We start from the raw sequence: 12866 nt of genomic DNA, 5'->3' as shown, positions 1-12866 counted from the left end.
CTAGAATTTGTAGCTTAATGGAAATTTTGTATGTACCTATCGCTTTCTCGATCAAAGGTTTATACATATAATTCTAAGTAAATTAATGGAATAGATAGGTTTCACTAAATAATTTTGAGCGTCTATTTTTGTTTAATGACTAGCCATTTATGTCTTGCGATGGCAGCTATGCTGAGGTTTCTTACGAGACTCTGTTAGAACACCGTTGTTTTATAAGATGTACGTATTGTAAGGTATTAGTATCGCCCTATTTGCGAGCCCTATGTGTTTTCGTAAGAGAAGTGGGGTAAAAGTCTCTTGGCAGTGGGTCCTGGGAGAAGAAAAGCAGCCATGAGGGTAGAAGCCGTTTTCGCTATCGACTGTAACATCATGCACATCTGATATTAACTGGCGATTGTGATCCAGAACCTCGCTTCGAAAGGTCCTTTATTGATATCTTAGATCGTAAATTCGGGCTGCATTAAAGCTCAACTTCAAATATCCATGGCAGGGCGGTACCGAATAATATGACAAGTGTGCCTGAAATAGGTAGACCAAGTTCCCCCGATAAGCTGAACGGGACCATGGTTACGTCTGGCCCAGTCAATTGAATCATTGGAGTAAAATACCATGTTGATCTGATAGCAAGCCATGTCATGACCCACAGTAGTCCAATAATCCTCTGCCACATGAGGGGGGTGGCTTTTCAGGATTCAAGGCCATGCCAGGAGCTCCAAAGCGGTCCCATAGTGCTTGTATACGGTCCTCGAGTATAATGCCGATGACAAAGGCCATGTAAAAGTCAATTGACCCTGACATCTCAGGTGAAACACTCTGCAGCAGATCCACAATTACATGATAAAGACTTGATAGCACGAAAACGACGAAGAGGTTGGTGTATCGCTCAAGGGTCGATGATGGTGTCAAGCCCAGAAGATCTCGCGCGATGAAGTTGCCCAAAGAGGAGAAAGGTTGTCGCATAAATTGGTGCCGGAATACAACTAAATCTGTCAGAGGAGGACGTCAAAGAAATAAGGAAATAGCTTACCCCCAGAAGTTTCGGAGAGTATAAGCTTGTTTCATTCTTCCCCAAGCCGGTGGCCAATCCGAGGGCGAGTCGATATTAAGGCCCACGCTGACAATGGAAAGAAGACGGTATGCAGAGTCTCCGATGAGTCGATTAACCACAAACTAGATTGCTACATGTGTTCCTGCACGCTCAGCCCACTGACCCGGTGACACCTTCCATTGAATATTTGGCAAAATGCCACCTTTGGAAAGGGTCTCAGCATTAACGCTTGAATCGCTGCTTTAGTCAAAGCCCAAAACTTGATCGAAGATGACAAGGAGAAGGCTCGAAAGCCGATCGCACATGGCAGAATCACCGAGCGGAAGAGGAAGCTGGATATGTACTCCGCTTAGCCCGTACCAATAATTGACGCCGCCCGCCGCCGGAACTACCCCAAGCACTCAGATCAGTCGCAACCGTTTGTTTATCCACAGCTATTTTAATCGAGGCTGCCCCGTGGATTTGCTCGCGAAATGACAATGAATCATTGAAAAACAGACAGATCAGAATATAGAAGGTATCCAAGATAAAGAAAAGAATTTCAGAGGGAAAAAAAAAAAGAAAGGGCCCGAACCGCGATTCGAACGCGGGACCTCCTCGATTCAAGATTGCAGGTTTGACGCTGCAGTACCCAAACGAGGCATAATACCACTATACTATCCGGGCGGGATATATTGATTACGACAAGAATAAGTTCTGTGTCATGCGAAGTCTTTACGCATTTCCAGAAATTATTCCTCTGGTCTCACGAATTAAAATGCGCGATGAAACTGTGGGCCGTCATAACAAATCCCATTCTCTTGTAGATTCCTGCCTCTTGTTCTGGGTAAATAAAAAAGTGCAATCTGCTTTGGTTTGGTTGAATAAACCCAAGTTTTCGCTTTGATCTTGCGCCGAAAAAAAAAAAAAAAACCGAATCTTGATTCCCATTTGTTGAGCGTCGCCACAAGATGTCAACCTGGCCGATAGGATTGACTTGGAAGCTGCTGTTGTAATTTTACATTCCTTTACCTCCATGAGACCTCAAATTTTTTATTTAAACTGGGACACGAATAATTAAAATCATATGCTAGGGCCTCGGTGTAACATTAGGATCATCCTCATTTTACTCTACACATGCCCACAACGCAGTCTGCTCTAGTCCAATCCACCTTCCTAAGACCTTCCTAGGACCTTCCTAAGATACTGTCCCGATGCGTGAAGCGCCCATTCCGTCCAATTTGATCACGGAAGTCCTTCGCCCAATGTAAATGATATGAGTCCCCCAATTCAGTGAATAGCTTAACTGAATATTCCTGATCTTTCAAATCCTCTGAGTGGTTGAAAGGCGAGTACATATACCGCCTTTGAATAGTCGGAAGTTCTTTATCCCATTTCCGCTCTATCGCATAACGCGCGACTGTCACGGCCTTGGAATCCGTGGCATATGCCTGTGGTGTTCCGCGAAAGATGTTCCGGGGGACTTGATCGAGGAGTAGAATCAAGGCTAAGGCGCCTTCGCCTTCGCGCATCCATTCGTCGAGACTGCCATTCTTGGCCTCTTCATATGATTCGCCGAGGCTTTTGCGTACGTAGGCATCGTCTGTTGGACTGCCGTACCAGAAGGACTTCTCTTTCAGATAATCGCGAGCAGATTTCCGACCGAACCAGAAATCGAGGACATCTTGGTAGGGTTTGATTGGCACTACTTGTCTCATTGCAGGTTATTTGAGATTCGAAATGGTAGAATTAGGTTGTGATTATGATACGAAGCACTTTTTCAAAGCAAAAGGTAATGCTGAAAGCTTTGTTCTTGAACGGATTTAATCGGAGAAAGCAAGATGACGTCATGATGTGTTTTAACATCAGAGCCTTAACTTCAACAGTCATGTATAAATGGATAAATCGACATGCAATCAAACATGAAATCTATTTTATTCAACAAGTATTCAACAATTAGTCATTAATGATGTTCTAGGCTTTTTCGCGAGTTTCGTATCACTTCGCCTGTTCGGCCTTCCGAATGCCCGTTCGCTTATATATGTTGTTAACGCCGAGATGGAAGGCCTGAATCCCCACACGGATATAAATTGACTATAATACTTTAATCGCCGGAACTTTGAATTCTCGCACAAATAAGAGACAATCCTCAAACCAAAATGCCTTCTCATATCCTCCTTCAAAACGCAACCATCCTAGTCCCATCCCATGAACCGAATGACTATGTGGTGGCTCTGCGGGGCCATTCATTACTGATTACGGACCACAAAATTGCGCAAATCCAACAAGATATCACTCCTCCAACTGGAGCGGAAATCATTGACTGCACTGACAAAATTGTCTCTCCTGGCTTTATCGATACGCATCACCATCTATGGCAGACGCAATTGAAAGGGCGCCATGCCAACCAGACCCTGTTGGAATATATGCCAGGTCTGTCACTAGCTCTCATCTCGGTAAAATTGCCTTTAAAGTGCTAATATTAGGCAGTGAACATGCAACATGCCAACTACGAACCCGCGGATGTGTTCTGGGGTGAGCTTGGAGGCTGCCTTGAAGCCTTGGATGCAGGTACCACGACGGTTGTAGATCATGCCCATGTAAATGTTTCGACCGCTCATAGTAAGTATTACCTGTTCATATATTACTAGTCGCTAAGATTTGTTCCAGCTTCAAATGCAATCGAGGCAACAGCGTCATCTGGGATCAGGTCCGTGTTCTGCTACGCACCAACTATGCGTATCAAGACCTTCCAGCCTGACCTCAGCCTTGACGGTGGCCTGTTGGATGAATGGGTGATTGATCATTTGAGGCACCTGGGTGCTACTGCTCCTTTTGGAGACGGGCGGATCCAGCTGGGATTGGCTTTTGATGGGTTCATGCTACCAAAGGAACAAGTTGTCTCTCTCTATACAGAAGCACGCAAGCTCGGAGTGAAGGTAATCACGTCTCATTACGTGAGGGGGTATTTCGGTGAGTGATAATGATATCGAATTCTCTGATAAAGGCTAATTATGCCACAGCCGAACAGTCACTTGTTGACACCCTCGACTCGTATAATCTTCTGGGACCGGATATCCTCTTTTCGCATGCCACCAATCTCACAGAGACTGACATTCCAAAGCTCACTCAAGCTAAATCTTGGATCTCCACTACACCAGATACCGAGTTGCAAATGGGTCACGGAAATATTGTTTGTTTCCGAGAGGGCTGTACCAACATGTGTGCTTTGGGAATTGATTGCCACAGCAACAACTCCGGCGACATGGTCTCACAGATGCGCCTTGCTCTGCAGCATGAGAGATCCTGTCGCAATGAGCAAGTCATCAGTCAAGGCAAAATAGCCGTATCGCTAAATCTTTTCGTCCAAGATGTGTTCCGTCTTGGCACTATACAAGGAGCACGAGCTATCCATATGGAGGATAAGCTGGGATCGATCGAAGTTGGAAAATTTGCGGACCTTGTCATCTTTGATGGCAACAGCCCTGGAATGGTCTGCGCATCTGAGGAAGACCCAGTCGCGGCTATCGTTCTTCACTCATCGGTTCGTGATATCGATACTGTGATTGTCGATGGCCACATCAGGAAGCGCAATGGAAAGCTGTGCACTGTGAAAGTCGATCCACTTATGACCGACGTGACTATCCCTCGGCAAAGCGTGGAGTGGAATCAGGTTGCCAGGCAGCTGATTTCTAGCCGAAAACGGATCGACGACGCCATAGCAAAGGCAGGTGCTAACGAGCCCGAACGATTGGTCAAGGCTTTTACAAAGCTTGCGTATCTTGACGAGAGCAAGTTTGTGAAGTTGTAAACTTTCTTTCACCACGACTCCATTTGATTGCATCGTGGTTGTGGCTTTAGGTCACAAATGCTTTATCTCAAAAAGCTGCTCCATCTAACTGTCCCGTGGGATCCCTTAACTAATATCAATGGTCTCGACGAAGAGGGAGGTGAGCGCAACAACCTTCCCGATACCGTAAGCTTAAGATTAAAATCTCAGCAATGAATTGAAGATACTTGAAAAGGGTTTAAGAAGCACAGTCATAACGTCAGTGGCACACCAAGAAGGGGATCATTGCAGTCAAGTTGACTGAGAAGGTTTCGAAGCCATAGGAGTATGCCGAGCTCTCGCTCGGCAATCGCCAACAATTGCGTTCAACTACTTGGTAATGAAGACAAGCAGATTAAAACTAGTAGCCTTTGAATTATCCCTCTCATCTCCGAGGTGCCGGTAGTTAACTGCCGGCAGGATCAAGCCGAATGATCGCGGTTTCACCTCGGCTCTTATTTCCGACGTGTCATCCATAGGGACAACATTATTTGCTGGAAGGTCATATCTGTTTCATTGGGAGGACACGGTCTTCGACAATTCATGTTGGTATCGGACAACAAGGTTTACCCGGTAGCCATTTTCTAGTATCACCAGTCTGCGTAATCAGGATCCAATATGATGTTAAATACGAGATGAGCAGGATTTGGCGACCATTCCATGGTACTTGGCAGGTTTTGAATTTTCAAGATGCAGGTGGCTTGTAATTACCCTTCAGGTGAGTGTGTCTGATAAACTCGATATTGGCAAACGCCCAGTCTGATTTTTGAGAAAACAACCACGATTCTGGACAATCCGAGAAGGATCGGAGGAATCACCTCCGAAATTTAGCCGACTTTGAAGGACGCTTGATTCTGTCTATAGCATGCATTAAGGTCTTGCTCGGGTAGTATTCAACGGTTCAATAATGCTTGCAGCTTGAAATAACGATTGACCCGAACAAGGTTTACTTGAAACGGTTCATACCCGGCCCCGCATGCGATGTGCCTCATCACGGCCAAAGCTTGCGGGTATAGGTTGACGTATATCCACCGACAGGGTCACCTTGATGAGACCAAGGTAACCCTGCATATTTCAGTGTCGCAGGGACAGACTGCTCCCGACGCACTCGGGAGCCGATCTGACAACCGCAGTCTTGACTCGCACGTCCGAGCTTGAGCAACGTGTTACAGCCTTATAAGGCAGTGTTACGTCTTTCGACGAGCCTATGGCATCGAAAGTCTTCTGGAATCGCCCAAATTAGACATGATTAAATGATAGTTATTCCGATTTTTTTGTGGCACCACATGTGGGTAAATTGGGTGGGCGATCTCCTCGGAGATGCCGATTTCAATCACCTCGGTACCCGAAGCACGGTTCGTCGAACCCCGCCGATCCACTTAGAGCCTTAGATTGAGTTAGTTTATCGGGCGAGACCCACGGAGCTACTTCTCTTTTCACTTTACACCACTCACCTTAATTTCTGCGAGTCACCGTTTCGAGTAAACCCATAAATGAGGCCTCTCAATAAGGGTTTCAGCATGACACGAAACCGGTCTATAGACCTTCTAAGGTTCGGCTAGATTGCCCGGGACCCTGGGCCAGTCCAAACTGTACATGTCGCGCTCGCATCAGGAACTGCACAGATCGGCAGAGCGCCCAGCCGCAGGAAAGTTGCGGTGAACTTGCCGCTCCTATCATGCTCTTTTTGGGAACACAGGCTCCGATATAGGGTCCACCTTCGGGGTAAGTGGAGGATACAGGGACTAGTGTTCGCGTAACCCAATTATCACTTGCCGTATTGACATACCTTCGAACTGGGTGGGTCGATCTTGTATCCGCCTTCTAGCATGGCTTAAATTTGGCCAGATCCTTCGTGGATAATGGAAGATTTCTAGAATATTTCTTGCATCAAAGCCACCATGTCGTCTCACACTGGCAATGTCTTGTTTTTAACGAACAGTGAACTAGGTCAGTGCAATGTGGCCCTCGCAGTGGCCGAGGAATTCTTGCGACGCGGAGATTTCAATGTACATTTTGCCTCATTCAGTGCGGCAGCACCGCTGGTACAGGAGTTGAACTCGCGTGTGGTCGACACTGATCGATCAGCGGAGTTCCATGAAATCTTTGGTCCTAGTATGACTGATCTTGCTGTCCGGAGTATGGTTGGCCTTCTCTATCACCCACCGGGAATCAAAGGTGCTACAGAGGGCTTTAACAAAGTCCGCAATGCAATGTCCAACTGGAAGCCCACCGAATATGCACGAGCTTACCGAAGCTGTCTTGAAATACTCGAGAAAGTGGGCCCGTCCGTGGTTGTTATAGATCCAATTTTGCACGTTGGTCTGGATGCGTGTGAGAAAAGCACTGCTCGACAGGTTATTCTTTGGCCAGTGCCCATTAAGGATGTGGTGGTTTTGAATCAACCAAAGGCTGGTGTTTTGTGGAAGTATCCGGTGTAAGCTAGAGACGTATCACTTTGGAAACACTGCGACATCATCGCTAACCCCTCCACAGAACAGGATCAGGCTACCCATTCCCACTACCCTGGAACTTGGTTCTTTCCAACATCTATTTGGTTGCTCGGGTCGGATTGGCCCTGGCCTGCGCAAAATCAGTCAGCGATAAACAAGACCCCGAAAAGGCGCAAGAGGAGCGGAGCCCATTCCCTTTGAGAAACGCCTATTCCAAAGATACGTTAAACCTCACGCCGGCATTCCCCGAGATGGATTTCCCATTCCGCGTTCCAAACAACGTCATCAGCTGCGGGCCGATTGTCCGATTGTGCCAGCCACTTGCAGTAGTAGACCCAGAGCTGCACGAATGGCTCCAGAAGCCAACAGTCTTGATCAGCCTGGGGTCGCACGTCAAACCTTGCGAGGAAGTTGCCGTACAAATGGCGAAGGCAATCAGAAAGATGCTCTACGAGTATCCGGACATGCAAGTCCTGTGGAAGCTACGATATAACTGGGAAACATCACGCACATTCCAAAACGTTCTCGGCTCACACATCACTGCCGGTTCAGTACTTGTGACTCCTTGGATCCAGCCGGACATCATGTCGGTTCTGGAAACCGGTCAGATTGTCGCCTATGTTCATCATGGTGGAGCAAATTCTTATTTCGAGGCTTGCAAGTACGTATAACCCTCCACTGCTTCCCACAAATGGTGGTGTGCTGACCTCCAACTAGAGTCGGTGTCCCCCAAGTTGTCCTACCCCAATGGCTCGACACCTACGACTGTGCGACACGAGTCGAGTGGCTAGGAATAGGAATCAACGGAAGCCGAACCTCAGCGCCAGGCATCGAGGCCACAGAATTCGCCCAAGCCTTGATTCAAATCCTCCGCGACGCAAATATGCGTGTGAAAGCCAACGCCATGAAGAATCTCTGCAGCAAGACTGAGGGGCGAGTGATGGCCTATGATCAGATTATTGATTTTTGTTCGATGGAATGATCACAAAGTACCGGATAGATATACCCGACCTCTTTTCCTCCTGTTTATATTACCGTGTTCTGCATGCGTTGTTCCTGGTGAACCATAAAGAGCCGAAACTTAAATTAATTGATTTTATTGTTCCATGATCGTGATAGTATCATAGCTGTTCTGTTGCAGCTACTAGAAATGCTCCCTAAAATACACAAGCTGCTCATGTAAGCTCCCTTAATACCCGCTCAACCCCTTCACGTGCCTGTCGTAGTTCTTCGTCGACTTGGCCATTGACATGTCGCGACTTCACTTCGTAGTGAAGCTCGACCAACTCTTTTGCCTTCCGCAAGTTGTCTTTCTTGAAACGTTGAGCTTTGTCTGCGCCAGCTGTAGCATTTTCAGTAGACGCGTCCCCTGTATCCAGGAGACTTGTGCCAGCGATAGCCTTATTCACGCTCACCAGAGTAAGTCCTTCATAATGGCCCTGTTATGAAATATCAGTATAGCTCACGTGCGGATGAAAAGCCACGTCTTGATGCGCGACTCCGAGAGTTCGAAGGTGGGGCACGAAGATCTCGGGCGTATTGACCGAGTGGAGCATAGCACGTACACAAACTCTTAAAGATGTGATATCGGACAAAATTTCTGCCACTTGCATTGTGAATGAAGCGCTGATCGCAGATGATGCGTGATATGGGAAGATGTGAAGATTTAACTTGCGATGACGTTGGAAGAAAGGGATGTCTTGGCGGAGAAGCGGACTGCCGATAGGTGGAGATATAGGTGTATTTGGTGGTTACCTGGATCATAAATAAATAAGGAAATAAGCTAAAAGGTCAGAGGTCGTCTTGTAAATGACAGTTGGACGGTTATTACAATGAACATGCTGGCAATTCATATTGAAGTCCAGCCCAACCAAGAGAAATCAGAACAAACATGTTCAATCTTAGGATTCACGATCGCGGGGTCAAAATCCACCATTGTCTTCCATTTCATACGCCAACGACGGAAAGTCGTTCGAGTGTATGCAGGTACCAATCGTCTCTGCTCTCATGGCATCGAGATATCTATTAATACCTTTGGACACCTGGGTAGTCGCAGAAGAAACATATGGGTGGAGGTATCGACCTCAGAAACTTCCGAGACCACCATGCTACGAATTAAGAAGGACACCTAGATTGCCAAAAAACCAGCTGGAAGCGAGTTAATTTTCGTCTTCGTCGATAATAGAAGCCATACGATAAAAGCAAGATCCTTGCTTAAAGCTCGTCCCACCGGTTCTCCTTTGCACCGTACCCAACCCATGTACAACCCCCATCAAATACTCTTCGCCTTGGAATCATCCTCCGAGGAAGACACATTATCTTCAGAAGTCGTAAGATCATCCTCTGTAAACGGCAAATACGCAATAAACCGATGTCTAACGGACCCATCCGGCCACAAAACCGACCCATCCTCATTCCGATGCGCAAGAGCAAACTTCTGATTCTTCATGTACTCCTCCTCGTTCAGCAAGTGCTGGATCTCATGGCTCAACCTGGTCCAGTTCATCTGACCGTTTCTGACAGCATGGTCGAGACGGCGACGGTAGAGTCTGTCGTCGCAGCCTGAGATGAATCTTCGGACAAGGATCTCGTCTTCGACGTGGGTTGAGTGGGATTGGCGGCGGAGGTAGTTGGCTTCGTCGTAGTAGGCTTCGAGGGAGCGGTTGTTTTGGGACATTGAGGAGAGGGTCATTGTTATTTCGGGGATGAGCCAGGAGGGGAGGCGGTTGGTAGGGGATGGGGCATGGACTATCACGGTGGGGAGCGGGAGAGGGATGGAGATATCGATGGGGGACCGTGTAGGAGGTAGATCTTCCAGGTCTGTGACGGATGCAGGTTGGTAGTTCAATGCCTCGGGGGTTGCATCTTCTGGCATGCTGCAGATTTTATCGAGCTCCGCGATACATTTCAGCAAGGCTTTATTCTTATCTGCAAGCGTCTGGTCGGATTCACAGAGGGAAAGAGCAGTATTCTTGAGTTGCTCATGAAGATGCCGCAGACGCTCCTCGGTATGGGCATTATTAGATCCCTTGATCACGTCGAAGGCAGCGACAAGGTTGGTGAGGCTTTTCAGATATTGTTCAAGGTTGCGAGAGTGCTCTTCTGTTCTGAGGAGCTGGCTCTCCACTTCTTCAATATGCTCGATGAGGGTATTGTTCTCGCGACTTAGTTCGTATGACCACAACAAGGCCTGTGGTGCGACAGATGGGCCTCCCGAGGCGTTGGTTGGCGACATCGCCGAGAACGTGAGCTTTACCGTTAGGGTAGGCTGAATTGACAATTGTTGAGAGGGTGGAATTCTGGGGACAGGAGAATGACACAAGGGGAGGGCAGCCTCAAGTGAGAGTAAAAATATGGGGAGTGGAAGGTTGGGTGCATCCACCCAGGTCAACTACGAGTACAGTACGAATGCAAGAAACCGTGAGGAACAAGTCACATTTTGGCCCGATCTATTGATTAAGTACGTGGTAAAAGCGGCATTCTTAACCAACCAGAGCGAGCTAGATACAGAGGAAACGGAAGAGAAAATGCAGGAAAAAGAAAACCGTGACAGCAACAGAAAGCATAAAAGTGTCACATCTCCGAGGGTGCTGGGGCATAGGAAACCATAACAGTGGCCCCCAAGGGCAGCCCAGCGACATCAGCTCACGCAGGAAAATGCCCGAACTGGCCCATCAAGGGCCATTGCGAGCGGAAATGCGTTAAGAACACAGAAAGCCACTTTTAACGCAGGTTCTGCGATCGTAATCCGCATCAAGACATAAGAGGGGGGTTTAGGGCGTTTAGATGAGGTCAGCAACGTTCATGGGCATCTCCTCAACCTGGGTGCTGTAGAACTGCTCGATCTCGCGGAGCATGCGAACATCGTCGGCGGTGACGAAGTTGATGGCAACACCCTTACGACCGAAACGACCACCACGACCGATACGGTGAATGTAGTTCTCGCGGTTGGCGGGAAGGTCGTAGTTGATGACCAGGGAAACCTGCTGGACATCGATACCACGGGCCAGAAGGTCAGTGGCGATCAGGACACGGGAGGAACCGGAACGGAACTCCTTCATGATAACATCACGCTGGCCCTGCTCCATGTCACCGTGCATGGCAGAGACGGTGAAGTCACGGGCAGTGAGCTTGTCGGTGAGCCAGTCGACCTTTCGGCGGGTGTTACAGAAGATGACGGCCTGGGTAATGGTGACGGTCTCGTAGAGATCGGACAGGGTGTCGAGCTTCCACTCCTCCTTCTCAACGGCGATGTAGAACTGCTTGATACCCTCCAGGGTAAGCTCCTGCTTCTTGACCAGGATACGGACGGGGTCACGCATGAACTTGGTGGTGACCTCAAGGACGTCCTGGGGCATGGTAGCGGACAGAAGGGTGACCTGGGTAGACTGGGGAAGGAGCTGGAAGATGTCGTAGATCTGCTCGGTGAAACCACGGGACAGCATCTCATCGGCCTCGTCGAGGATGAACAGCTTCATGTGGTCGGTGCGGAGGACGCGACGCTGGATCATGTCGTGGACACGGCCGGGGGTACCGACAACGACCTGGGGGCCGTCACGGAGGGCGTTCATGTCCTCACGGACGTTGGTACCACCAATACAGGCGTGGCAATCGAGGGTCATGAAGTCACCAATGGCAACAACGACCTTCTGGATCTGCTGGGCCAACTCACGGGTGGGGGCGAGGATCAGAGCCTGGCAAGCCTTGAGGTTGGGGTCGATCTTCTGCAGGGCGGAGATGGAGAAGGTAGCGGTCTTTCCGGTACCGGACTGGGCCTGAGCGATGACATCGTTGCCTAACCATATGTTAGGCGCATTTCTTGCAAGATTATTCGAAACGAAGCAACTCACCCTTGATAATGGGCATGATGGCGCGCTGCTGGATGGCAGAGGGGCGCTCGAAACCGTAGGCGTAGACACCTATTCAACAGTCAGGATTTTCGGCACGTACCCCGCCGAGGGGGATTTTTCAGGATTCCCCAAAGGAATTTCACATACCGCGAAGCAGCTCAGGCTTCAGGTCCATGGAGTCGAAAGAGTCGGTGATCTCATCGTAGTTGGACTCGATCTGTCCTGTAGAGCGCGCAGAGCATGTCAGTCGTTGATTCTCGAGCCACGTCCTCCCCTTTGTGGTCGCCACTGAAGTCTTCAAAGACCGCGATAAGAGCGAAAATCGCTCAAATCGCCAGGAACAAGAGATTCGAGAGTTCACTTACCCTCGGGAAGATCCTCGAGGCCCTTGTCGTTGGACATATTGGCGGTTGAGAAACTGGTGATCACTAACGACTCGCCGTTGTGATCGGGTGGGGTGAAGGAATTAAGCGAACGTGCCCGTGGGGGAAAGTTCGCAGACGAGGAGAAGTACTAGTATCACAGCTCTTCAAGAAAGAAGAGAATGAGAGATACTAGGGGTTGAAGTAGTAGTTGGTGTGAATGGGTCACAAATGGGGTGGGAAAAGAAGGAGGAAAAAATCGTCGGCGGCGGACGCCATTTGCTGCGACGCTTTTTTTTTTTGCGAAGTGGGCGGGACTCACCGCCTGCCCTTTGTGGGTCGTTC

At 48.6% G+C, this 12866-nt stretch overlaps 6 protein-coding genes across 6 annotated transcripts; 2 read left to right on the top strand and 4 right to left on the bottom strand.

The window, feature by feature from the left end:
• Positions 1-2214: 2214 nt before the first annotated feature.
• On the bottom strand, positions 2215-2745 carry N7443_008017 (DUF924 family protein; the record flags this gene model as incomplete). Its single annotated transcript, XM_056888073.1, has 1 exon — positions 2215-2745. One exon carries the CDS (start codon positions 2743-2745, stop codon positions 2215-2217), a length of 531 nt encoding a protein of 176 aa, XP_056739764.1.
• A 441-nt stretch (positions 2746-3186) lies between these two features.
• On the top strand, positions 3187-4838 carry N7443_008016 (uncharacterized protein; the record flags this gene model as incomplete). Its single annotated transcript, XM_056888072.1, has 4 exons — positions 3187-3460; positions 3518-3649; positions 3698-4000; positions 4051-4838. The coding sequence occupies 4 exons, from the start codon at positions 3187-3189 to the stop codon at positions 4836-4838; spliced, it is 1497 nt and encodes a 498-aa protein (XP_056739763.1).
• Positions 4839-6757: 1919 nt separating this feature from the next.
• Positions 6758-8291, top strand: N7443_008015 (glycosyltransferase; the record flags this gene model as incomplete). The annotated part of the gene is made up of 3 exons (XM_056888071.1): positions 6758-7293; positions 7353-7970; positions 8027-8291. 3 exons carry the CDS (start codon positions 6758-6760, stop codon positions 8289-8291), a joined length of 1419 nt encoding a protein of 472 aa, XP_056739762.1.
• Positions 8292-8484: 193 nt separating this feature from the next.
• On the bottom strand, positions 8485-8922 carry N7443_008014 (uncharacterized protein; the record flags this gene model as incomplete). Its single annotated transcript, XM_056888070.1, has 2 exons — positions 8485-8748; positions 8875-8922. 2 exons carry the CDS (start codon positions 8920-8922, stop codon positions 8485-8487), a joined length of 312 nt encoding a protein of 103 aa, XP_056739761.1.
• A 659-nt stretch (positions 8923-9581) lies between these two features.
• On the bottom strand, positions 9582-10544 carry N7443_008013 (uncharacterized protein; the record flags this gene model as incomplete). Its single annotated transcript, XM_056888069.1, has 1 exon — positions 9582-10544. The coding sequence occupies one exon, from the start codon at positions 10542-10544 to the stop codon at positions 9582-9584; it is 963 nt and encodes a 320-aa protein (XP_056739760.1).
• A 547-nt stretch (positions 10545-11091) lies between these two features.
• Positions 11092-12561, bottom strand: tif1 (putative eukaryotic translation initiation factor 4; the record flags this gene model as incomplete). The annotated part of the gene is made up of 4 exons (XM_056888068.1): positions 11092-12104; positions 12160-12228; positions 12307-12381; positions 12525-12561. The coding sequence occupies 4 exons, from the start codon at positions 12559-12561 to the stop codon at positions 11092-11094; spliced, it is 1194 nt and encodes a 397-aa protein (XP_056739759.1).
• Between the last annotated feature and the right edge of the window lie 305 nt (positions 12562-12866).

This window comes from Penicillium atrosanguineum, assembly GCF_028827265.1.
Source record: "Penicillium atrosanguineum strain IBT 20685 chromosome Unknown utg000006l_segment0_segment0, whole genome shotgun sequence".
NCBI lineage: Eukaryota > Fungi > Ascomycota > Eurotiomycetes > Eurotiales > Aspergillaceae > Penicillium > Penicillium atrosanguineum.
This window is presented reverse-complemented; position numbering and strand designations above follow the sequence as displayed.